Below are 26,132 nucleotides of genomic sequence, written 5' to 3'. Positions count from 1 at the left end.
CAGTAGCACATGAACTAGGTCCAAAGCTAGGTCCAAAGGCAAGTCCCAGAAAGGAACTGGCAGCTGTTAAAGGCACAGCTATTTAATCCACGGTGATTAAGAACAGGTGCTTTGGGACTGGGCACAGCAGCTCATGCTTGCAATCCCAGCACTTTGGGAGGCTGAGGTGGGAGGATCACTTGAGGCCAGGAGTTTAAGACCAGCCTGGGCAACATAGCAAGACCCTGTCTCTACAAAACAAAACAAAATATTCATCAGGCGTGGTGGCACATGCCTGCAGTCCCAGCTGCTTGGGAGGCTGAGTGGGGAGGATGCTTGAGCCCAGGGATTTGAGGTTACAGTGAGTTATGATCACGCTACTGTACTCCAGCCTGGGAGACAAGCAAGACCCATTTCAAATATAAATATATAAAGTAACTGGTGCTTTGGATTCAGACTTCCTGGGTTCAAAACCAAGCTCTGCAACTTCAAGCTTTATGACCTTGGGCAAGGGACCTTACTCCTTTCTGCTTCAATTTCTCTAAGTGTAAAGCATAGATGGCAGTAACAACCCACAGACTCAGGGAAAGATTAAGTGAGTCAATACCTGTGAAGACTTAGAACAGTGTCTGGCACATAGAGGGCACTAAATGAATCTTAGCTGTTGTTATTTATTAAAGATTTACAAACAGACCCGAGCTGTCCACTCAACAGCTCAATGACCTTGGAAAGTTATTTAACTTCACTGGGCTCAGTTTCCTCACCTATAAAAGGGAAATTGATAATGATACCCACTTCATGAACTATCTCAAAGGCTTAAATAAAATAAAGCATGTGAGTAATAACAGTGACAGCCAGCACTTCATGCACTACGAGGCAGATACCATCAGCGCTGGCTCAGGGCTCAGGACTATCTCACTCCTTGGCCTGTGCTTGTTTTGTTTTGTTGAGACAGGCCCTTGCTCTGTAACCTGGGCTGGAGTGCAGGGGTACCATCATGGTTCACTGCAGCCTTGATCTCTTAGGCTCAAGTGATCTACCCACCTTGGCCTCCCAAAGTGCTGGGATTACAAGCGTGAGACTCATTTCTCTACATCTGTTTACCTTTGGCCTATTAAATGCCAACTGCTTTGACCACACATGAATTAGTATGTTCCTTGCACCTCCTAACCAATGTCTGCCTTCTAAGCCCATGATCTTTCCTGCCATGCTATAACATTAAGGACAAGTACACTATGCTGATTATTGTCATTATGAGACCTTAGCTCCTAGAAAACCAGGGCTGGTCATCCTCATTTTCACATACCACCATTGGCCTCTGATTATTATGTCTCATACGTGACAGACGCCCTATAAATGTTTCACGGCCTGTGCCCATGCCCTGCTAACCTATTTTTTTTAAAAACAGGGGCCAATGGGGTGCAATTAATAAACACGTCCAGTAATTATCAGGATGACATCATTTCTCGGTCTGCACCTGAAGCTGTTCTCTAGAAGCTGCTTCCAGTTTCACCTTGGGAAGAGTAAGGTAACACAGGAGTGATTCTCACGCCTAGAGGAGGAAATTGAGACTCATGTGACTGCAGAATGTTCTTTTTATGACATCCCTTATCTACTGATAAACTCTTTCTCAACCTCATGGCGGGTCAATGTTCCACCGTGTCAGGCGTGGAGATGGGAACAGATCACACAGGATTCCAAGTTCAACAGACAGAGCACCTGCACCTTTGGTCTCATACATCAGAGTTGGGAAGACGGGGAGAGTGCCAAAGGTGCTGAATGCTCATGAGCTCCATGCGCCTCCCCTAAACCCAGAAACGCTAACCCCTCCAAGTACCTCTGGCTCCATTGTTCTCTGTAGGAAGCACTGAAGGAAATGCCTGTAAAAAGCTCCGACTTGTTGAAACTCACATGAAACTGATCCCAGAATGGGCCAAAGGGGTTTCCTTCCTGCAGAAAGAGAGTGGTGGAAGGCTTACTGACGCGGAGGAAAAGCCATTTGGGGATGGGGCCAGGGAAGTGTAGGTGGGGGAAGCTGGGTGATTTGACTCAGGCCAAAACACTCTCACAGGATGGCCTAGGAGAAATGTCAGTCTGTAATTCCTAGGCCAGGGGCTGAGGAGAGTGCCGTGGTTTCAATTCTGGATTCCAGCAGGAGAGTCTTTCCTGTTCACATGTCACATCCTGCTGACCCAGCAGCACTGATGAGGGTCTGGGGAGAAGCAGAACTTGGATTTTGAACCAAAGACTAGAGCTTCAAGAGACATTCAAGATTGGCTAATCCAATGCCTTCATTTTCAAGGTGGAAACCAAGGCCCACTGAGGGTCAGACACTTACCCAAGGTTACACAGCAAGTAAGGGCACTGTTGGGGCTGTGAGCTAGGTCTCCTTTCTCAAATTTCATAGTTCTTCCAACCACTTTCCCAAGACTTTAGCACATACACCGAAAGCCATATTTGGGGGTTGCCTTATTTCCAAAGTGCCAGAAATGTATAAATTTCTTCTAATAAGATATGACAGCCTCTCATTTACCTGCTGAGATGCAGGAAAGTATTCAAGTTAAGTGGGTAGACAATGGTGCCAAATTACCTAAGGTTGAATCCCAGCTCTACCACTTGTTTGCTGTGTGATCCTGGGTAAGACACTGACCCTCTCTGTGCCATCCTCGGTGTCCTCTCTATGAAGTGGGGATATTATAAGTATTTTCCTCATGGAACAGTGTATTAAATGAGTTGATACATGTAAAGCTCTTAGCATGGTACCTGACATATATAGTAAGTGCTACGTGAATATTAGTTATTATTACTGATGTGGCACTTTGCAGTTTACAAGCACTTTTTCACCTGGCCCTCATGACACTTTAGGAGTGAGACAGAGCAGGGACTGGCATCTCTATTTTGTAGGTAGAAATGAAGGTTCAGAGAAGCAAAGTCTTCTGCCCAAGGTGATGCCGCTTTGCTAACAAATGCCAGAAACAGGACTTAAATCTCCATCTTTCTACTCTAAGTCCTTCTGGTGCTTTTCCCCACATTTTGCCATGACATAGTCTTGGGGGCCTAGAGGACATGGAACAGGAAGAAAGGGCCCCCGAACCCACAGGACCCACCTTCATGGGGCATGTCTTCTTATCTGGGCTTCGCTGGGCTGCCACCTCAAAGCAGTATGCCACCCGCTTCTCAGGGGGCCAGTGGGTGGGTGCCAGCTTCTCCATGAAATCCTCCAAGCTGATGACCCGATGGTAAGCCTGGAGGGGCTCCAGCTTGAAGTACTTCTGGTAGGACACATGGAGCTACAGGCAAAGGAGGAGCAGAGGTCCCGTCTCAGTGCCCCAGTGGCTACTTTAGACATTTATTAAAACAATACACTCCAGGCCAGGTGCAGTGGCTCACGCCTGTAATCCCAGCACTTTGGGAGGACAAGGCGGGTGGATCACTTGAGGTCAGGAGTTCGAGACCAGCCTGGCCAACATGCTGAAACCCTGTCTTTACTAAAAATACAAGAAAATTAGCTGGGCGTGGTAGCGAGCACTTGTAGTCCCAGCTACTGGGGAGGCTGAGGTAGGAGAACTGCTTGAACCCGGGAGGTGGAGGTTGCTTGCAGTGAGCCAAGATTGTGCCACTGCACTCCAGCTTGGATGACAGAGCAAGACTCCGTCTCAAAAAAACAAAAACACTCCAAGACCAGGACAGTTCAGACTACATGACAATTAAAAGTTTTCATCAAAAGACACCAAAGCTAGGATAGAGACAGGCTAGGAGGAGAGTCTGCAAACTAAAGAACAAACAGTAACATCCCTTGTGTTAAAAAACACCTGCTGATCTATAACAAAAAAAGACAAATGATGCCAAGATAAAACACAGGCAAAGGTTAGGGGTAAACAATTCACAGCAAAGGAAACCCAAATAGCCAACACACTCAGAAGATGTCTAACCTCACTAGTAATTAGGAAAAAGCAAATTACAGTTATAACAAGGCATCAATTACTTCTCACTCATGAGACTAGCAAAAACTGAAAAGCTTAACTTCTGGGGAAATGGGGACTCTTGTACACGGCTGGTAGCAGAAGTCTACATTTTAGAGCAACCAGTTTGGGATCCAGTCGGTGAGTATCTAATAGAATTTAAAATGCTCCTTTTGGCCAGGTGTGGTAGCTCATGTCTATAATCTCAGCGCTTTGGGAGGCCGAGGTAGAAGGATCACTTGAGGCCAGGAGTTCAAGACCAGCCTAGACAACATAGCGAGACCCTGTCTGTACAAAAAATAAAAAAATTAGCTGGGCGTGGTGGTGCACACCTGTAGTCCCAGCTACTAGGGAGGCTGAGATGGAAGGATTTCTTGCATTCAAGAGGTTGAGGCTTCAGTGATGTGTGACTGTGCCACTGTACTCTAGCCTGGGCCACAGAGTGAGACTCTGTCTCAAAAAAAAATATTTTTTTTGTTTTTTTAATGTACCTTCCTCTTCTAACTATTTGCTCTAGAGAAGTACAGAAGTTCTTGCACTTTGGACCTGGAGATCAGTACCAGGATGCTCAATGCCACAACGAAAGTATAGGAAGGAACATCAAAGGAGTCACACCAAATACACTATATCCACAACAGTTGTTAAGGGAACAGGGCTAGCCCCAGGGGCCAAAAAGAGACTTCATCTTTTACCAACTTTATCTGTAATGCTTTATTTCTTTTATTAATAAAAAGAGAAGATGAAACAAAGATGAGAAAGTGTTAACAATTATCACTTCTAATGGTGGGGATATGGTTGGTGGTTGTATTCATCTGTGTAATTTTCTTTTTTTTTGAGATGGAGTCTCACCCTGTCACCCAGGCTGGAGTGCAATGGCGTGATCTCAGCTCACTGCAACCTCCGCCTCCCAGGTTCAAGCGATTCTCCTGCCTCAGCCTCCCGAGTAGCTGGGATTGCAGGCATGCACCACCATGCCTGGATAATTTTTTGTATCTATAGTAGAGATGGGGTTTCACCATATTGGCCAGGCTGGTCTCAAACTCCTGACCTCGTGATCTGTCCACCTCAGTCTCCCAAAGTGCTGAGATTACAGGCGTGAGCCACTGCGCCCGGCCTCATCTTTATATTTTTCTATATATTTTTTTTTTTGAGATGGAGTCTTGCTCTGTCTCCCAGGTTGGAGTGCAGTGGCGCGATCTCGGCTCACTGCAAACTTCGCCTCCCGGGTTCAAGCAATTCTTCTGCCTCAGCCTCCTGAATAGCTGGGATTACAGGCGGGCGCCACGACACCCAACTAACTTTTTAGCAGAGATGGGGTTTCACCATGTTGGCCAGGCTGGTCTTGAACTTCTGACCGCAAGTGATTTGCCCGCCTCCCACTGCGCCTGGCATATTTTTCTAGATTTTAAAAAATTTCTGGCTGAGTGTGGTCGCTCTCACCTAAAATCCCAGTACTTTGGGAGGCTGAGTGAGGTCAGGAGTTGGAGACCACCCTGGACAACATGGTGAAACCCCATCTCTACTAAAAATACAAAAATTAGCTAGGCGTGGTGGTGGGCGCCTGTAATCCCAGCTACTTGGGAGATTTGAGGCAGGAGAATCGCTTTAATCCAGAAGGTGGAGGTTGCGGTGAGCCAAGATCGCGCCACTGCACTCCAGCCTGGGTGACAAGAGCAAAACTCCGTCTCGGAAAAAAACAAAAATTTCTGGCTGGGCGCAGTGGCTTTTGCCTATAATCCTAGAACTTTGCAAGGCCAAGGCAGGTAGAATACTTGAGACCAGGAGTTCGAGACCAACCTGGCCAACATGGCAAAACCTCGTCTTTACTAAAAATAGCCAGGTGTGGTGGCACATGCCTGTAGTCCCAGCTACTCGGGAGTAGAGGCACAAAAATCACTTGAACCCGGGAGGCAGAGGGTGCAGTGAGCCAAGATCGTGCCACTGCACTTCAGCCTAGGTGACAGAGTGAGACTCTTCATCAAAAATGAAAAACAAACAAAACCAAAAAAATTTCTACAGGGTGTGGTGGCTCACGTCTGTAATCCTAGCACTTTGGGAGGCTGAGGTAGGAGGACTGCTTAGACTCAGGAGTTTGAGACCAGCCTGGGAAACATAGCGAGACCTTGTCCCTCCTAAAAATCAAAGAATTAGCCAGGTGTGGTGGTGGGTGACTGTAATCCCAGCTACTTAGAGGCTGAGGTGGAAGGACTGCTTGAGGAGATGGAGGCTGCAGCGAGCGATGATCATGCCACTGCACTTCAGCCTGGGCAACAGTGAGACCTTGTCTCAAAAAAAGAAAAAAGAAACACAGGCCTGTAATCAGGGGGAGTCTGAGTCTGGGCCACAGATAAATTTGGGAGGTACATGGAGAAGAGTAAAAGCCACAGGAGTCAACAGATATTTATAGCAAAGCAAGTAATGGTAATAATAGCAACTAATATTTATTGCATGTTGACACAGTGCCAGGTACTGCACTCATCACTTTACATAGATTTACACATTTAATCCTAAGAGGTAGGAATATAACCATCTCCAGGTTACTTATGAAGAAACCCAAGCATACAGAATCTAGACAACATCTGAGGTCACATAGCTAATAAGCAAACAGAAAGAGGAGAAACACTAACATCTAAACAGTAGGTGGAGAGAAAGGAGCCCCTGATACAGTGTAAAGAGGAAAATGCTGAGAGGTTAGACTGTAGCAGGGACAGGTGGTGTCTTGGAACAGGGAAGTTCAGGAAGGAGAGGCTCACAGGGTCAAGTGCCAGTGGGAGGTCAGGTGAGAGAAAGACTGGGAAATAACCCCTGCCAATTTGGAGGTCACTGATGACCTCAGTGAGAATGCTAACAGTGGCGAAGAAGAGCCTTGTTGGAGCAGGTTAGTAAGCCACAGAAAGCAAGGAAGTGGGGACTCGGAAAGACAACTGGCTGAGAAGGCAAGGAGACAGAGGCAAGCAAGCCAGAGGGAGATGGATGGGCAATGTCTACACTGTAATAGTGAGTGCGAGGCCAGGCGCAGTGGCTCATGCCTATAATCCCAGCACTTTGGGAGGCCAAGGCAGGCAGATCATGAGGTCAAGAGATCAAGACCATCCTGGCCAACATGGTGAAACCCTGTCTCTACTAAAAATACAAAAATTAGCTGGGTGTGGTGGTGCGCCTGTAGTCCCAGTTAATCGGGAGGCTGAGGCAGGAGAATCGCTTGAACCCGGGAGACGGAGGTTGCAGTGAGCTGAGATCGTGCCACTGCACTCCAGCCTGGCAAGAGAGCAAGACTCCATCTCAAAAAAAAAAAAAAAAAAATAGTGAGTGCGAAATTATCAGAACATCAATGGTTTCCATTAACTGAGGACTCTAGGATCTGTACGTTGATGAGCTCAGTTGATTCTAAGAGGGAGGCGGCATACGACAACACTGAAGGCGTGTTACTGTCACTGACACATTCAGTCCTTACCACAAGAGGGTAACAAGAATCATTACCAGCTTATTTTTAAAATGAGGAAACTGAGGCACAAAGAGGTAAAGTACCCTGTCCAGGCCATGCAACTAGTAAGAACCCAAGTCAGACTATGATCTCTGGTACTCTGGCTTTTGACTGCTGTTCAAAACGTCTGTAAATACTGGCATGCAAAGGAAAAAGTAAAATCTATGCAGAGAAAAGGTTGTAAGAATGAAATTAAGTGTTTTGTTCACATTAACTATTATTTCTGATGTCTACTGAAAAATTATTAAGTCAATTCATCAAATACTAATTAAGTTCCTACTGCCAGGCTCTGGGAGATACAATATGAACAAAGACACAGGGTCACTGGAAGACACAAAGAATAAGCAAGGAACTGGGGGCCGGTGAGCATCGCATGACAAGGGAGCCCCTTGATGGGGTGAGAGGCAGCACTGAAGCCAGACTACCTGGGTTGTGGCCTTGGACATGTCATTAAATAACCTGTGCCTGCATGTCTCCTTTAAAATTGATAATAGCATCCGCCACCCTTGGCCAATGGAATGCACAGAGGGTAGGACCAATCAGGGAAGGAAATGGAGGCTTTAGGTTCAAGTCACAGGCTCTGGAGTCAGACAAAGATAGCTTTGAATTCCAGCTCTCCTACTCACAGGCTGTGTGATCTTGGGCAAGTTACCTAACCTCTGTAAACCCCAGTTTCCTCACAGGCAAGTATTGAGGGTGAAATGAGCTAATTCTCATGCAGCCGCACACAACAGGTGCTGGATAAATAAATGTTAGGCATTGTTATTGCAGTGAAGACAGTTCTGGCTAGAGGCAGGGCAATCTCAGAGGAGTGGGAGGTAAAGCCCAGAGGACTTGAGGGTTAAGTGTAAGTAAACAAGACTGAGGAAGGGCAGAGAAGGGCCAAGGTCAGTGGGAAGTACTCACGTTGGTGAAGGGAGGCTTGTGATGCTGGTACTCAATCCAAGGAGGGACAGCCAAGGTACGGTTTAGCAGCTTTGCAAATGCCAAAGAGCCCAAGAAGTGATCCGCCTGGTTCCCAAAGCGCCCTGGAAATGGTACATTGCGGGTGAGGTGAGGCCTGGGGCATGGAGGGCATAGAGCATGCAGGGCTCAGAAAGGTTGTGGAGCCAGGGGTAGAAAGTCAGGGATACCAAGGAGAACTAGGGGAGCTGGCAGCATAAGAACAAGTCTGGACTCTTGGGTCTGATATCCAAGGCTCTTCAGGTCCTGCAACAACTGCTTCCGCCACTCCAGGTTTCTTCCTGTTTCCCTAACATACTCTATAATTCCCGTCCCCACCCAATGCCTCTGATCTTGCTGTCCCTCAGCCAGAAGAGCTTCTACCTCTATCTCCATTCACCTGCACGTGGAGGGGCAACTCAAATGCCTCATTCACTGGGCTCCTTTCACCAATCCCCTGCCACACTCACCCTCCCTCCTTTACCTCCCACCTTGGCTGAGTTACTTCAGTTCTTCAATTATCCTCAAATATCTTTGCTCACTTCCTGGCCTTCGTACTGGCTGATTCCTCAGCCTGTGAATGCCTCAGAAGCAAGGACCCTGTGTGATTCCTTTTGTTAATCCCAGCATGGCACCTGTTCATTCATTTCACAAATATGATTGAGAGGCCACAATGTGCCAGACTCTGTGCTAGGTGCTGGGATACAGGCATGAACAAGAAGGACAAGGCCTCTGCCCCTAAGGCACTCACAGTTCACTGCAGAGATACTAAACATGTAAACAAATACATGAAAAATGTTGATAATTGCCAGAAAGAGATGAAAAAAGTTTGGTGACAGGCTAATGAGGAGATAACTTGGGTAGAGGTCAGTGAAAGCCTTTCTGGTGACATTTAGGCTGAGATCTAAAGGATGGGAAACAGCTGGTCAGGCAGAAATGGAGGAGAGGATTCCAGGCATAGGGACCGCCACCTGCAGCAGTGCAGACTGAAGACCTGAGCATATGTGAGGAATGCAAAGGAGGTAAGTGTGGCTGCAGCTGGAGGATCAGCAGAGAAGGGAGTTGTGGAGATGGCCAGTGGAGGCCACATCATTCAGGGCCCTGAAAGCCACGGTCAGGAGTCTGGAAGCCACTGGGGGCCTTAAGATCATCCACTTCCACAATGATGATCCACCACACCCATTTCAACTGTGCACCTGGCATGGCCTTTAGATTCTCCCTTACCCTGCTCTCTTTATTTTCCCCTAGTATTCATCATCCTCTATGAAACTATGTACTTATTGTTTTATGTTTACCCCTTTTTGGGTTTGTTTGCTTGTTTCGAGAAAGGGTCTCACTCTGTCACCCAGGCTGGCAGTGCGGTGGCACGATCAGAGCTCACTGCAGCCTCGAATTCCTCGGCTCAAGAGATCCTCCCACCTCAGCCACCCAAGTAGCCTCCCAGATAACTCCCAAGGGACTACAAGCACACGATACCACGCTCTGCTTGCTTTTTTTTTTTTTTTTTTTTTTTGAGATTGGACTTTCACTATGTTGCCTAGGCTGATCTCGAGCTCCTGGCTTCAAGTGATCCTGTCTGGGTCTCTCAAAGTGGTGGGATTACAGAAGTGAGCCACCGCTCCTGGCCTACTTATTCTCAATTGTTTGTCTTCCCCAACTAAAATGAAGGCTCTACAAGGACACGGAGTTTATCTTATTCACTGCGGTATTCCCAGCACAGAGAACAGGGCCTGGCACAGAATAGGTGCCCCATAAATATTTGCTGAATGAATGAAAAATCACCAGGAGCCAGCGTGGGTCAGTGACATCAAGTCCTGCCCCACTAACTCCATTTACTGGACCCTGGGCTGGCTTAGACCTCGAGCAAGTCACGTAACCTCTCCCAGCCTCAGTTTTCCCATCTGTCAAATGGAAAGTTGGACACGTTGGCCCCTCTGTGCCCTTGCAACTAAGGCAGAGAGGAGAAGAGCATGCCCCGTCCCGCTCTGAGGTTCTCTCCTGGACCTGTGAAGGTGTCTCTGGGCGCATCTGAGGAGTGGCTTTGCCTCTCCCGGCCTCAGTTTCTCCATTTGAGCAGACGGCTCGGGAGGCCTTACCCATGCAGGGGCAGTAGAGCAGGTAACCGGCCGGGTCCCAGGAGCCCGCGGGCATCCCCGGGAGCGGCAGAAGCAGCAGCAGGAAAGACACGCTCAGCAGCGGTGCCCACGCGGCGGCGCCCATGTCGGCCCGGGAACCCGAGCCAGCCGCGGCGCACAGTCGGGGAGGGAAGGAGGCACGTGAGCACCCGCCCCGCTCCCAGAGGTCCCTGCGCGCCGCCCGCGCACCGCCCCGGCCGCTCTAGCCCGCGGGCGGGCGGGACCATAGAGATCCCGCGGCACCGCCCCCTCCACGACCCGAGCGCCCGCTCGCGCGGCTCCCACAATGCACCGCACAATGGCCCGACCGCCGCCACTACCGGGGCCTGAGCGGGCCTGGCGGAGCCCGAGCGCGGCCCGGCCCGCAGCGTGGGGCCCCGAACGCGGTGAGTGCCGGCGAGGGCCCCCAGGGGACGGCGGGGAGAGGGGCGGGAGGCCGTCTCGCTGCGTCCGCGTGCCCTGTACCCGGAGCGGCGGCGCCCCTCATCTCGGGCCCCTCAGCGCGGTCGCCCACACCCCCGACCCGGGGCCCGGTCTGCGCCAACCCGGCCCCAGATAGGCCCTGGGGTGACGAAAACTCTCCCTGGACCCCATACCTGTGTCTGGGGGACCCGAGGAAGCCACTGGTCCCCTCCCTTCCGAGACCTGGAGACGTAGTCCTGAGGGTCCCCCATTCCCGACCCCTAGGCTCCCTGGAGACCCAGATAACGCGCTGCTGACCTTACCAGGGACCCGGGTCTGGGGGACGCAGATAAGCTGCACCTGCTCCCTCCCTCCGACACGCCTACCCAGACCCACATAACCCCCTTTCCTGCTCCAGATAGCCCGCTCTGTACCCTGTTTCATTTTCCAGACTTACATAACCCCCTTTGAGGCTTCCCTCAAATATCTGGGTCTGGAGAAGTCGGAGAAGCCCCACCTGTAGTTCCCTCCTCAGTGGCCCTACTCCCAAGCTGTCGACATCTTCCATCCCGTTACCCATTTTGAGACCCTCTTGAAATTCAGAGGATACACTTCTGACTGTCCCCATCCCCCAGCCTTCCAACCCTTAGAATCCCCCATCTCATTCTTGTGGGGATCCCTTAGAGACCCAGGAAAATTGCTCATGATTCCTTCCCATCCTCGCTCTTCCTTCCCATCCCAGAGACTCCCTCCAGACTTCTCCCTGAATTTCTCTTGCTTCTCCAGCCCTCATCCACTCCCATCTCTCCCAGGCTCGGGGAATTGAACCTTTCCCACACCACAGTGGGGTGGTCTAAAAGTTGGCTTGGGACCAGGCTGTGGCCCACCTTGGTGGGGAGAAAGGGGCCTGTTAGGTGGAGGATATGGGGACAACTGTGTGGGGGAATCGGTGCTTTCACCTGCAAGCATAGCCTGTCTCCTGGCTTGTGTGTTTTTCCACCTGTCAGCCATGGGACAGGTCTGGCCTTGGGTTTCTAACCTTTCTCTCCTAAGGTGAGGCCACCAGATTGGGGGCGGGGGTGTCGAATCAGGTTTTCTCCCCATAAAAATGGGGTTGTGATGAGTTGCAGCCATTTGTTCAAGGCCTCCCCAGGAGTGGGAGGCAGCAGGAATCTGAGGAAATAGTGAATCAAAGAGACTCCAAAGAGGGCCCATCTACACTGACAGAAGAATTAGCAGCCTGAGAGTAAATCCAACCCCTGTTAATCCTGTTTGATGTTTCTTGGAATGATGCAAGTCATTGAGACTCTCCAGCCTCCCTGTAATTTAATTCTCCCACCACTCTGGAGTGGGCGGGGGGGAAGGGGACGACAGCATTCCCATTTCCCCTCTTCTCACTGTTTTCCAGCCAAACAGTGTGTCTTTAGGATTTGTTTCTGGTTCCAAGATCAGGATCTGTTTTTTTTTTTTTTTCCTTTCCTCTAAGTCTATTTATAATTTCCCAGTTGCTATTTTGGGTTCTGCTTAGGGAAGATTCTACCCCAAGGAACGTCCTGGGTCTATTTCCTCCGGCAGGTGTTGAATTGAGTTCTTCAGATCCCCAAGTAACTCTTGGGCAGGAGGATAAAAGCTATTTTAGGGTAGTCACTGAAGTGGAGCTGTTAATCCTCTGTGGGTCTCTTTAGTTAAGAACACTCAAAGATTAACCCTTTCCTTGTGCAGAGGTGTTATCTCTCAACAGTTTTTTAGCGGGGAGTGAGGAGAATTTGAGTGTGGCAGCAGAAGGTGGAAACATGCAACTCAATACAAAGACAAAGATAATAGCTCTCTTTTGTTGGGTACTTCTAGCAGGCCAAGCCCTGTGCTGAGCCCTTTGCATACCTCACTAAAATAATCCTTACAGCAAGCCTGTGAGGTAAGTATTTTTAGCTTTACAGATGAGGAAACAGGCTAATAATGGAGAAAGAACGCAGTTTCTATAGAGATGATGTAACACCATAAAAACTATAGTTTCATCAGAGGGCAGCAGGCATCATGGCCCATAACAGGGGATAGACAGACTGGGGAGAAATATGTCTCAGTTTCATCTTCCAAAGAGGACCATACAGAGTTTTTAGCAAGCATTCCTGTTTGGGATATGGAGCCCTAATAATAGAAGAGAGTATAGGAAAGTGGCTATCTGCTTAAGAGAGAACTCTGGCCCAGGAGATGGTGCCTGGAGGGAGGTAAAGTAAGGGGCTCTTTAAAGGGGATGTGCTGAGGGTTAGTTGTGAGGGAAAAGGGGAAGACTGCATTCTGGGGGAGATGTTGGGAAAGGAAGGAAACTCACTCTGAGGCCTGAGAAGTAACATTAAAGAGGAAAAAAAGAAGTACTGTTCAGGCCTCATGCGGAAAAAGAGGCAGACACAGCTGAGACCTCAGAGAAGGCACTGAATGTATTCAGCACACATTTTGTATCAGCCACTTTCAAGAGTATTATTTCACTTAATCCTCTATACGAATCTTACAGGTAAGGAAAATAAATCCCTATTTTAGAAATTGAGGAAACTGAGGTTCAGAGAAATAAAGTAACCTGCCTATGGTTTCCCAGCCAGTAAGTGGTAGCTTTTCTGATAGCAAGTCCAAGGTTCTTTCCCCTTTCAGATCAGGCACTAGAAAGAATCTTAGGCTGAAAATATACTGAGTTATGTCAGTAACTGGGAAGGATTGTGTTTGTTTTATGGAAACAGGTTCTGTCAGCTTCTCTATAGTCTATAGTTGTTAAGATTAAAATGTGAGACCAGAAAAGCAGCTTTGAAAGAGAAGTAGAATTCTTTCACAGTTTTGCTGAGGAAGGACAAGTCTGAAGGAACAGGCCTTCTGATGATGTAAGACAAACCCAGGAATCTTTCTGGATCAGAGGAGTTTTCAGACAAAGGGCAGAGAGAGAGAGAGAGACTGGATCCCCAAAAGGGTTCCTAGGTAACACTAGCAGCTTTGGTTATCCAAGAGGCTGCTGGTGACTGTAGGTAGGGACTTCCTGTGCCTTTTGAAAAGTGTGGGAGAGTAGGATCAGGGTGTTGGCTCTTTTCTTTGTGAAGACATAGCCCCATTAAAAGCAGATCAAGGTGAGCACATGGCTGCTGCTTTCCTCCTTTGGTTCTATCAGTACAAGCTCCTTAGCCACCACCAGCCTCTTTCCTAGAAGCCCATTACTCACTCTTTCAGTAGCAGCCTACTAAACTATTGTGTCTTGTTTGTGCTTGTTCAGGAGAACAGATGAGGTGGACGTGTGGGAGGTGGGGACGTAATGTTCTCTTTCTGAGTTTGTGTGGAGTTTCCAGGGCTAGGCTCCTCTCTCACATCAGCCAAACTGATGTGACTTGTTTCCTTCTGGCTGCCATTCCCAACTTTCCAGAGGCTGAGGTGCATGATTTCAAAATGAAGGGGGAGTAGAATTTGACTTTGAAGGTAGGGGTAATTCCTTCCAATCTAAACATGCACACTCGAGCACACTCTCTGCTCAATTCCAAGGTGCATAGTAATCGCTGGTATTACAAACAGGTAATTCCACCCTTGCAAAGAAGGAGGGGACTTAAACAATGAAAGCCAGACGTCACAGGCCTTTGAGGTTTATAGTGAAGCAGGCACATATGCCATAATGACTTGAAGGCTCAAGTGGGACTGGTTTTTAGTGCTACCTACCCCTCCCCAGCATGTGATTCATGCAAAATGCAGCCACCTTAATGCAGATCTTTCTAGACAAATCTACACTCGTGATGGGGACGTGTTTATCATATTACATCGCAGTGTTTCTTCAACAAGAGGAATGGTTCCTGAACAGGACGTAGCTCATGTTAATGATGAGCAAAGCTCTCTGGGGCATGAACCCGCTGATCCCATCATCTTGTTCACGGCCAGTCTGTTGGATGAATGGTCACTGTAAGCAGCAGGTGCTAATGAGCTGAGCAAGCATTCTGTGGCCCACAGCTAGTTTGTGCAGTTGGAGCCCTCCCCAGATTCTCGTGGATAATCCCCAGACACCCCCTTTTCTCTCTTCACATGGAAAAGCCTCATGATCAAATTTTGGCACGATCTCTTCAAAGGGAATCCCCCTGTTGTAGCAGGTTGCATTGTGGTTGGTAATCTGTGGTAAGCTTGGGAGTATGAATGTGGGTCTCTTGTCCCCTTTTGAGAGTCAGTGTGGTAACTCCCATCCTCTTCCTCTGGATTAGTATCCGGAAAGGAGTTGTGTCATTCTTGCACATCTCCCCTTCTATTCAACAAGAGAAAGAATCAGACTTTAAGATTTTGGCTCCCCACTTGGGAATGGCTGCGAACCCAGTTTAAACCAGAACTACCTGGGCCTAGGTTGGTCCCTGAGAATCAACCTGCGTTCAGTGACTAGTTTACCTATCTGAAATAAAGTTGAGGTTCCTTTTCTAGATATTAGGTATATAGAGATGAAAGAGAGATGATGCAAGCCCTCAGACAATCAGGCTGGTGGAGAGGAGTAAATTCCAATGCGAGCTCACTACCGTCTTCTAAAGGAGATGTGCATATGTACTCTGAGGGCCTGTAGGAGGGGCCTCTCAGCACCTAGGGGTGTTGGACAGGCTTTGCTAAAGAGGGATGGTCTGGGCCCTGAGACACAGTGACCCAGAGAAGTGGTGGTGGTCAGGATGGGACCAGTCCTAGTCCTGGTTTAGGGAAAATGCTAAGAATCTGCTGTTGCCTTCCCAGACAGACCTCCTGATGTTGATGCACTGCTAAGAAACACATCTGGTACCAGGACTGACTGACTAGGATGTAAATTTCCTAAGTAGAGGCTTCCCCTTCCTCCTCTCTTGCCTTTTGGGCATTTTATTGCTCCTTAGCATCTCCATGAGGAGGAGAATTGTGGAAAGTAGTGGACGAGGAGGTGCCAGGGTAATGAGAAGGAGGAACCGCTATCTCTAGGTTCAATGGAAAGGATATAAAAGTGAGGTCCAGAAGAAAAAGTTTGAAGTTTTGGGGCTTTTGGTTCCTCATTTTATCTTGTTTCTCATTAGCCTAGATGGTACTAGTAATAGTAGCTACCACTAAGCACTTAATGGATGCCCAGCCTTCTGCTGAATGCTTTATATTCATGATCTCATTTAATCCTCAAAACATTTTTATAATTTAGGAGATTATTATGCCCATTTTATAAATGAGGAAACAGCTCAGGGAAGTAAGTAATTGGCTGAAGGTCACACAGCTTCTAAGTGGAAGGGCTGGGATTGGAATGGGATCTGTCTGCCTCCAGAGCCCATGTTCTCATGGTATTGGGCTCCCTAACACCAGGTGTTCTGATGTTTCAGGTGAAGAGATTGTTTTCTGAAAGCTGCGTTGGAGGCTGTGACAGAGCTGAGAGCCTGTGTGGAGCGGATGGGGAGGCTTTCTCAATAACATGGCCCTTTGCCATTAGCCTTGCCATGACCACATTTTTCACCAGCGTCCCCCCCTGGATTCAAGATGCAAAGCAGGAGGAGGAAGTGGGCTGGAAACTAGTTCCCAGGCCTCGGGGCCGGGAGGCGGAGAGTCAAGTGAAGTGCCAATGTGAAATTTCGGGGACACCTTTCTCAAATGGGGAGAAGCTGAGGCCTCACAGCCTCCCGCAACCAGAGCAGAGACCATATAGCTGCCCTCAGCTGCACTGTGGCAAGGCTTTTGCTTCCAAATACAAGCTGTATAGGTAGGTGACACTCTCATATCTCTTCCTGCCCTGAGGTTCCCAAAGGAAAAAAGCAGAGACTCTGCCTAGTGTGGGTTTTTAATCTGTGGCAGAAGAGTGGAGGTTAATTTGTCCTACAGGTATACCCTGAATGCCAAACAGTTGAAGTCACTCACTAAAAAATGATTCAGATTGCTTGATTCAGAACTAGAATCTGATGGGTTGCCTCCCAAAGTATTGGGATTGCTGGCATGAGCCACTGCACCTGGCCTTCTTACACCTTCTTAGTGACGATCTGGGTGCCAATGTCAGGCAGCCTTGAGTTTTTTTTTTTTTTTTTTTTTAAGAGATGGGAGTCTTGCTCTGTCATCCAGGCTAGAGTACAGTGGTACAATCAGCTCACTGCAGCCTTTAATTCCTGGGCTCAAGTGATCCTCTTAACTCATCTCCCAGGTAACTAGGATTACAGACTTGAACCACCGCACCGGGTTGTTTTTAATTTTTTGTAGATATGGGGGTCTGGCTATGTTCCCCAGGCTGGTCTCAAACTCCTGGGCTCAAGTGATCCTCCTGCCTTGGCTTCCCAAAGCAGTGAGATTACAGGCATGAGCCACCGCACTTAGCCCTGAACATTTTTTTTTAAATATTGCTTTCCTCACCTTTGTCAGGTGATGGTCAGAATTTTAGCTAGAAGTTAGGAATCAGTATTCGAACTTTAGAAGGAAAAGTAGACCTTCTGGCCCAGTCTGTAAATTTTAAAGTAGAGGTTCAGAGTAGAGACATAACTTACCCAAGGTCACACAGCTTCAGAGGTCCTGCAGTCTCTTCTGCTGAATCAGCCTGCTACTTACTCATTTAACTATGTCTGTCTCCCTGTTGCCCACTGGGGCAGCTGCTTTTCTGAAACTTGTAAGCCCAAGAACCCCTACTTAAAGTGAAATTAAACATAAAAGCCCTGACATAAGGCAGATAGAGAAGAGCAGCTTTGGTTGCTTTGGTGAGGATGGGGAGGCATGGTCAAAAGCAATTTTGGGCCAGGCGTGGTGGCTCGCACTTGTAATCCCAGCACTGTGGGAGGCTGAGGCGAGCAGATCACTTGAGGCCAGGAGTTTGAGGCAAGCCTGGCCAACATGGTGAAACCCTGTCTCTACTAAAATTTAAAAAAAATTAGCTGGGTGTGGTGGCGCATGCCTGTAGTCCCCGCTACTGGGGACGCTGTGGCAGGAGAATCACTTGAACCCAGGAGAAGGAGGTTGCAGTGAACTGAGATTGTGCCACTGTACTCCAGCCTGGGTGACAGAGCGAGACTGTGTCAAAAAAAAAAAAAGGGCAATTTTGATTTTATCCTTTTCACATTAGAGGAACCATGAACTTGCCCTTTAGAAATGAGATAGATTGGCCGGGTGCGGTGGCTCACGCCTGTGATCCCAGCACTTTTGGGAGGCCGAGGTGGGCAGATCACGAGGTCAGGAGATCGAGACCACGGTGAAACCCCGTCTCTACTAAAAATACAAAAAAAAATTAGCCGGGCGCAGTGGCAGGCACCTGTAGTCCCAGCTACCGGGAGGCTGAGGCAGGAAAATGGCGTGAACCCAGGAGGCGGAGCTTGCAGTGAGCCAAGATCGCACCACTGCACTCCAGCCTGGGCGACAGAGCGAGACTCCGTCTCAAAAAAAAAAAAATGAGATAGATCAGCCTGATGCACAGTCATCCAACCATCCATTCATCTATCCAACGTTATTGAGCTCTTGCTCTGTACCAGGCACAGTGCTCGGTGCAAGGGGCGGAGTAGTTAGCCAGACAGATGGGGGTGCTGGCCCTCCTTGGGTTTATGGTCTTAATAGTGGGTACAGACAGTAAACAAGTAAATACATGAACAAGATGACCACAAAGCTTCAGTTCCTCATCTGGAAAACAGTTAATAGGAAGGGACTAAAATAGGCAACAGGGTAGCGTGGTAGTCAGGATTGCCCTCTTGACAGTTCTGTGGTCCTCAGGAGTGCTTAGATTCTCTGTGTGCTCCTATAAGTTAAGGGAACTCCAGTCAAGGCCATACTCTTAGGCTTTCTTTTTTTTCTTTTTTTTTTTGAGACAGGGTCTCACTTTTGCCCAAGCTGGAGTATAGTGGCGTGATCATAACTAACTGCAGCCTCAAACTCCTGGGCTCAAGTGATCCTCCTGCCTTAGCCTCCTGAGTAGCTAGGATCACAGGCATGTACCACCACCACACCCACTAATTTTTGTATGTTTCCTAGAGACAGGATCTCTTCCCTGTGTTGTGCAGGGTGATCTCAAACTCCTGGCCTCAAGCAGCCCTCCACCTTAGCCTCCTGAAGTACTGGGATTATTGGCATGAGCCACTGCACCCGGCCTTCTTAGACTTTCTTAATGATGATCTGGTTGCCAGTGGGCGGCTGCAGGAAAGGTCCTGGGTCAGGAGGCAGGAGCCCTGACTCATCACATATAATTTACTGTGTGATCTTAGGTGAGTTGCTAGACCTCTTTGGGCCTCAGTTTCCTCACCTGCAAAATGAGGGAAATGAAAAGTGGATCACTCAGCACCTCCCTCTCTATATTACCACGTCAGTTCCATCACAGGAGGTTGACAGTAACCCACACAGGCATGAGCACTCTTGAGCGTGCATATGTGGGATGTGGGCAGTGGGTGTGTTTGATACCCTCCAGGTAGAAAGGATCACAGAGTGCTGTACGAGAGAGAGACAGCTGTTGCGTACCTGACTGAACATAGGTCTTCCGAAGGCCTGTTTAAATCCAGCCTCTGCTACTTACCAACTGGTGGGTGAGGGGGCTGCCTTGTTTTTTAGACTCCTTTCCTTGTCTGGATATCAAGGTTAATGACACAACTTATGCAGAGCCTGGCAAACAGTGGGTGCTGAGTTGATTCTGAATATGCTCTGGAGCTGTGAATTGCAGTTCCTGGATTCTGATCCACTTTTCAACCACATAGGATCAGGTAAACCAAGGAACACTGAAGTGCCATACCATTAAAACATTTCTTGAAGTGTTACTGGTTTATATGACAAGCAATTCAAGTGGTACAAACTGGCATGCAGTGAAGAATGAATGGTCCTCACACTCAGAGTCACTATTCCTCTCCCCAAAGGCAGCTGGTGGGTTGGTTTTTGTGTATCCTTCCTAAGACATTCAAACATGTATATTCTCTTTCTTATTTTCAAAACAGATTGTATTACATGCACTGTATTGAACTTCCTTTTTTGACTTAGCCCTATATATCTTGGAAATTTGTTCTAGATAAGGAAGTTTATTTATTTATTTAGAGACGGAGTCTCGCTCTGTCACCCAGGATGGAGTGCAGTGGTGCGATCATAGCTCACTGCAACTTCGAATTCCTGGGCTCAAGTAATCCTGCCTTAGCCTCTTGAGTAGCTAGGACTACAGGTGCGTGCTGCCATGCGCATCTAATGTTTAAGATTTTGTAGAGACAAGGTCTCGCTATGTTGTTCAGGCTGGTCTCAAACTCCTGGGCTCAAATGATCCTCCTGCCTTGCCCTCCTGTGGTGCTGTGATTACAGGCATGCACCACTGTGCCCAGACTGGACGTTTAGGTATATTTCATTTTCTCTTTATTGTATCATTTAAAATTATTTAAATGTAATGTTTAAAAAACGAAATACATTCACGTAATTCAAAATTCAAAAAGTACCAAAACTTATATGATGAAAATTCTCCATGACACCCATCCATAAGCTGTTCGGTTCTTTTTTGCATAGGCAGCCACTGGTATCAGTTTCTTGTATGTCCTTCCAGAAGTATTTTAGCCATATACAAGCAAACATACATATATTTTTCCCCTTTTCACATAGAGTCCTAGTCTACATCCACTATTCTGCCTCCTTGCTTTTTTTCTACTTCCTGTCTCTTAGGAGCATGTTCCCTGTAAGTACACAAAAAGCCTCATTTTTGAAAAGTTGAGTCATTTTATGGACTTACCATAATTTACGTAACCAGTTCCCTATTGATAGATTGGACGTTCAGATTGTTTCTGATTTTTTTGCTACTACAAGCAGTGCTGCAAAGAATATTGGTACACATTATTTTGCAGATAGGCAAGGATATCTGTAGAATATAACTGGTTTGGTATTGCATTGCAAGCCTTTACCATAGTTTTTATATCTAGTTTCCTGTTAATGGACACCTTGGTTGTCCAGTCATCCCTTGTGATCTCCCCTCTTTCTGCTTTCTCCCCTCTCCCCCGTCTCTATCCCCAGGCACATGGCCACCCACTCAGCCCAGAAACCCCACCAGTGTATGTACTGTGATAAGATGTTTCACCGCAAGGACCATCTGCGGAACCATCTGCAGACCCATGATCCTAACAAAGAGGCCCTCCACTGCTCTGAGTGCGGTAAGAATTACAATACGAAGCTGGGCTACCGGCGCCACCTGGCCATGCATGCTGCCAGCAGCGGTGACCTCAGCTGCAAGGTGTGCCTGCAGACCTTTGAGAGTACCCAGGCCCTGCTAGAGCACCTGAAGGCCCACTCACGCCGGGTAGCAGGTGGTGCCAAGGAGAAGAAGCACCCCTGTGACCACTGCGACCGGCGGTTCTATACTCGTAAGGATGTACGGCGGCACCTAGTGGTGCACACAGGCCGTAAGGACTTCCTGTGCCAGTACTGTGCCCAGCGGTTTGGCCGTAAGGACCACCTGACGCGTCATGTCAAGAAGAGCCACTCGCAGGAGCTGCTCAAGATCAAGACAGAGCCCGTGGACATGTTAGGCCTACTCAGCTGCAGCTCCACAGTCAGTGTGAAGGAAGAGCTGAGCCCTGTGCTGTGCATGGCCTCTCGGGACGTAATGGGGACCAAGGCCTTCCCTGGCATGTTGCCCATGGGCATGTATGGTGCCCACATCCCTACCATGCCCAGCACGGGCGTGCCACACTCCCTGGTGCACAACACGCTGCCCATGGGTATGAGCTACCCTCTGGAATCCTCACCTATCTCTTCCCCAGCTCAGCTCCCTCCAAAATACCAGCTTGGATCTACCTCATACTTGCCCGACAAATTGCCCAAAGTGGAGGTGGATAGTTTTCTGGCGGAGCTTCCTGGAAGCCTGTCTCTCTCATCCGCTGAACCCCAGCCCGCCTCACCTCAGCCGGCGGCAGCTGCGGCCCTCCTAGATGAAGCACTGCTTGCCAAGAGCCCCGCCAACCTCTCTGAGGCCCTTTGCGCTGCTAATGTGGACTTCTCCCACCTACTGGGCTTTCTTCCACTCAACCTGCCCCCGTGTAACCCACCTGGGGCCACAGGAGGCCTGGTCATGGGCTACTCCCAGGCCGAGGCACAGCCCCTGCTCACCACTTTGCAAGCTCAGCCTCAAGATTCCCCAGGAGCTGGGGGACCACTGAACTTTGGGCCACTGCACTCCTTGCCTCCTGTCTTCACATCTGGCCTGAGTAGCACCACCCTGCCTCGTTTCCACCAAGCATTCCAGTAGCCCCCACAGAGGCCCTCAGCTCAGTTTTTGGCTCTGTTAGGGAGCCTTAGTACCCACCCCGTCCGTGTCCCCCATGAAGGCAGCTGAGCTTTCAGAGCTGGGTTAAAAAAAAAAAATTCCAGTGTCTGTATACAGGAGCACTTGGTTTGGGGGTTCAGGCTCCAGGATCGATTCCAGAAGGAGCCTTGAGCTCCAACCCCATGAAAAGATCTCATACCGTAGGACTTCAGTTATTTTTTACTTTTATTTTTTTGACCTGAATCGGGAGCCACACTTAGCCCTCTTCCTCTCCAAAGCGCCAGAACCTCCTTCTCTTTGGAGAATGGGGAGGCCTCTTGGAGACACAGAGAGTTTCACCTTGGATGACCTCAAGAGAAATTGCCCAAGAAGCCCACCTTCTGGTCCCAACCTGCAGACCCCATAGCAGTCAGTTGGTCAGGCCCTGCTGTAGAAGGTCACTTGGCTCCATCGCCTGCTTCCAACCAATGGGCAGGAGAGAAGGCCTTTATTTCTCGCCCACCCATTCCTCCTGTACCAGCACCTCCATTTTCAGTCAGTGTTGTCCAGCAACGGTACCGTTTACACAGTCGCCTCAGACACACCATTTCACCTCCCTTGCCAAGCTGTTGGCCTTAGAGTGATTGCAGTGAACACTGTTTACACACCGTGAATCCATTCCCATCAGTCCGTTCCAGTTGGCACCAGCCTGAACCATTTGGTACCTGGTGTTAACTGGAGTCCTGTTTACAAGGCGGAGTCGGGTCTTGCTGACTTCTCTTCATTTGAGGTCACATTTTTTCCCCCGTGGGGAAATAAACTGACTTTGGACTGCTTCAGTCTCTGCCATCTTCCATGACTGCATCTGTTCCTGCCAGCCTCGGCGGTATCCACAGAAGACAGGCAAGAAGATTGGAGCAGTTTTCTCACAGGTCTGCAATTCTGTTTTTCTCCAAGTACATTATGACCCCCTCATCCTTCTCTTGAACTGGAGAGGGGAAGAAATGAAAGGCATGCCCACATCTGTCACGTCCCCATCCCCTAGTCCCCACCTTGAACATCATGAGCTGTTGTTATTAGTCTTGGAAGCAGAGTCTGGGTTGGTGTGGATAGCAAAGGAGGAAGTCTGAGCCCCTTATTTGTCTTCCTCCCACCTGTCCCTTTTCCGGGAAGTTGTGGAATTGTTGGAAGAAGAGTTTGCAGAAAGTTAGGAATGGGTAGATAGCTAAGTCCTAATCTATGGGTACATTGTTGTGTTCCAAACCAAAATTTTCGTTATCCACAATGTCCCTTCTGTCTCTTCCACTTTACAGTGGACTCGGCCACTGTGCATAGGCTTCTCTGCTCTCCATCAGATCACTTCCACTTCCCTGTGCCCCCACCCCCGCCTCCAGTTTTCTGCTAGTATCCGGCAAGGTTTCTTGCAACAAATGATTAGTTCTTCTGACTCGTGGGGCTCCCTGCCGCAGAGAGCACAGCCCTTGCCCAGAGCCCAGGAACCCCATCCTTGCTTCATCTCAGTTCTTCATGGGCTTCACTCTTCCCACTCATGGAAGGGAGGTAGCTCAGGGACCTCCATTGTGGGACCCTTGAGACGCTTCCACTCTAATTCAGAAACACACTTCTACCTCTTTACTGTTAACTTTTAACAGATGTAGTCAGCAGTTTCTGGGCACTTCTCTCAGTAGGTGCCTCATGCTGACTTCTCCACTAGGGTTTCAGGACAAACTACCAAGGAATTGCCTCAGCCTCCTACCAGTCCTCCCTCACCCACCTTCTGTCTAGGTTCACTTGGTTTGTCATCAGGAACTGAGCAGGTCCAGGACTCAGGCTTCTGCTTCAGCCCAAGCCAGTACTCCTTGTTTGAGGTAAAAGCCTTAAAATTTAGCTCCCTAGCTCTTGATTGGAAGCAATTTGGAGTAAGTGTGTTTCAATTTAGGCAGGGTAGCTTGGGATACCTCTTAAAAAAACAAAACCAGATATTAAAATGTCTGGCAAGGTTAGAATCAGACTAGATGATTTGTTTCTAAAAATTAGTTTCAGTGAGTCCCAGGGACTAATTAAGGTTTATTTTTAAAAGTGTCTACCTTGGTACGCAGCCACCTCCTGCATGCTGTGCATGTTACGGGGACTTGTATTATAGGCGATGGTATGTGAGAATCCAGTTGGGACTCGCTGTTGCCGTCCTCCTTGTTGTATCTGGTTTTCATCACTAGACCCAGCAACCCTTCTCACCTTAACTGCCACCTTCCCTACACCCTCAGTTTACAGAGGCCATTGGGCCTCTGGCTGCAGAATACAAAGTCCTGGGCTGTTAGAGGAGTCCTTTCCTCTCTGCCTGCCCTTTCCTCTCCCTCCCTCGAATTCTCTCTCCCCGTAAATGATGCTGGAAAAGTCATAGGACTGGCAAAGCAACTGTTTAAACCCTTGTAACCGGGGCCTTGCCCCCACCTCCTGTCTTTTCTCCTTGCTTTCCCCACTCCTGTGTCCTCCCATCTATCCTGTCTTTCCTTTCCTCCTCTCTCAGTGTCCTCAGCACCCACAAGGAATTTTCCTATCACTGTGAACTTTGCTGGTACAGAGGAATAATATCTGCCTTCACCTTTTTTTTTGGACCATAGCTAGCCAGTCATTTCTTAAACCTCCCTTCCTAAAATCTGGGGGGGTCGGGGGAAAAAAAAAAAGCCTTAGTGGCCTGGTTGTTCAAAGGATAAGAATAGCTTTATCCTGCACTCAGTACCCAAACTCACTTCAGTATGCTTACTGAGGCCATGAGAACCTGAGGGGCATCTGCCCAGGACAGGAGCCATGGCATATGACAAAGACCAATGAGGGACCAGGAAAAAAAGTGGTGATGTCCCCTTTCCCTGCCACCTCCAGCCTCTGCCAGCAATGAGCTGTCCTCCTCCCGCCCTACACAGTAGCTGGTCAGGGCTGAGTGCAGTCCTGGGGGTAAGGAGATGACATGCCCAGGTGTCAGCTCAAAGGATCTCTGCATCATCTTGAAGTGGGAGGCAGGGAAAGGAGCACCAATGAGGTTCCCCGCAACCCTCCCCCCCCCACCCCGCCACCCAACTTTTTACGAATGGCATTTTCTTAATTGAAATCCGGGAAGCAGGTGTGATTACTTTTTTGCTCATAGATATTGTCCTAAGTTGGAATTCTCCCACTGCCCTAAAACTTTCCCTAGTAGTCCTTTAAATTCTCCCCTTCCTTTTTGGTAGCTGTTTTCTCCGTCCTCTCTCCACCTCCCCTCTTATCTAGGAGCTGTTTGTAAGCACGATTTTTTAACAGGTTATATTGTACAGGATCAATATTTTGCTTTTTAACAAGGATATTTATGTAATAAGAAACTTTGCCTTAGGCAGGTGTTGGCCAGAAAAGTCCAGATTCCTCTGGGATCCCACCCTGGCCTCTCCTGGAGCTCTGAACCTGCTGTGGAAGGAATTGGCCGTGACCTTCACCTCTGGAGAGTAGGGTCTATGGTGAGGGAAAAGGGTGTTCACCATGATAACCTAGTGCCTCCATAGAGGGGTTTGGAAAAATTCCAGTCTGATTTCTTTGTGTGTCAGCTGACTTCCTTAGCTGATTGTTCCCACTTGCACCTCTCCACCTCTGCATATTTGGCACTAGAACTCCTGAGACACCACTTCTCATGCTTCTCCCTCCCTACCAGCGGTCAAGGCTTTGGAGCCACTCTTGTAACTCCAGACTATTTAAAGAGAAAAATACAAGACAGAAATCTTCTAGCACTTTGTAAACACAGTGAATAACCTCTTGGAGTATTTTTGGCTTTATATAAAACAAGGTTTTTAATTGTAAAGTATAAGTGCCATTAGAAAATGCACAGGGCATATCTTTGTTAAAGTAGATTTTTCAATGTTTTACAGAATTACATTTTCAAAAAAAGGTTTTTATAATGAAGTTGTTTATTAAAAACTTCTGAATGATGTGTTTGGGAGTTGTGAACCTGATTGGGAAAGGGTTGGAGAGAGCCTCGAATTGGGAAGAATTGGAATCTCCAGACATCTTTAGCATCCAGGATGATGGTGAGTGTAGGGCAGACAGTAAAAACC

General features: G+C 48.4%; 2 protein-coding genes across 4 annotated transcripts in view; one reads left to right on the top strand and one right to left on the bottom strand.

The window, feature by feature from the left end:
* The window catches only part of POFUT1 (protein O-fucosyltransferase 1), a 30,186-nt gene extending 19,495 nt beyond the window's left edge, over positions 1 to 10,691 (bottom strand). The window contains exons 1-4 of one of the 2 annotated variants that reach the window (XM_063720490.1): positions 10,464 to 10,691; positions 8,332 to 8,453; positions 3,087 to 3,269; positions 1,817 to 1,929 (exon numbers count right to left, since the gene is read on the bottom strand). In XM_063720490.1, the coding sequence (XP_063576560.1) occupies positions 1,817 to 1,929; positions 3,087 to 3,269; positions 8,332 to 8,453; positions 10,464 to 10,587 (542 nt within the window). In that variant the 5' untranslated portion in view covers positions 10,588 to 10,691. 2 annotated transcript variants of the gene reach the window in all.
* Positions 10,670 to 26,008, top strand: PLAGL2 (PLAG1 like zinc finger 2). Of its 2 annotated transcripts, none has more exons than XM_002830187.6 (3): positions 10,670 to 10,888; positions 16,226 to 16,599; positions 20,829 to 26,008. In XM_002830187.6, the coding sequence occupies exons 2-3, from the start codon at positions 16,340 to 16,342 to the stop codon at positions 22,057 to 22,059; spliced, it is 1,491 nt and encodes a 496-aa protein (XP_002830233.1). In that variant the 5' UTR covers positions 10,670 to 10,888; positions 16,226 to 16,339; the 3' UTR covers positions 22,060 to 26,008. The 2 variants fall into 2 exon arrangements, with proteins under 2 accessions (XP_002830233.1, XP_054398082.1); XM_054542107.1 differs by lacking the exon at positions 10,670 to 10,888 and adding an exon at positions 10,949 to 13,413.
* The last annotated feature ends 124 nt before the right edge of the window (positions 26,009 to 26,132 follow it).

The sequence above is a fragment of the Pongo abelii genome, chromosome 21 (assembly GCF_028885655.2).
Source record: "Pongo abelii isolate AG06213 chromosome 21, NHGRI_mPonAbe1-v2.0_pri, whole genome shotgun sequence".
In the NCBI taxonomy this organism is placed as follows: Eukaryota; Metazoa; Chordata; class Mammalia; order Primates; family Hominidae; genus Pongo; species Pongo abelii.
This window is presented reverse-complemented; position numbering and strand designations above follow the sequence as displayed.

Bases quoted from the DNA above. Each gene is read 5' to 3' on its own strand.
- PLAGL2 (XM_002830187.6), top strand. From the start codon at position 16,340: ATGACCACATTTTTCACCAGCGTCCCCCCCTGGATTCAAGATGCAAAG. The intron at 16,600-20,828 runs GTAGGTGACACT...CTCTATCCCCAG, and splicing joins TCCAAATACAAGCTGTATAG to GCACATGGCCACCCACTCAG.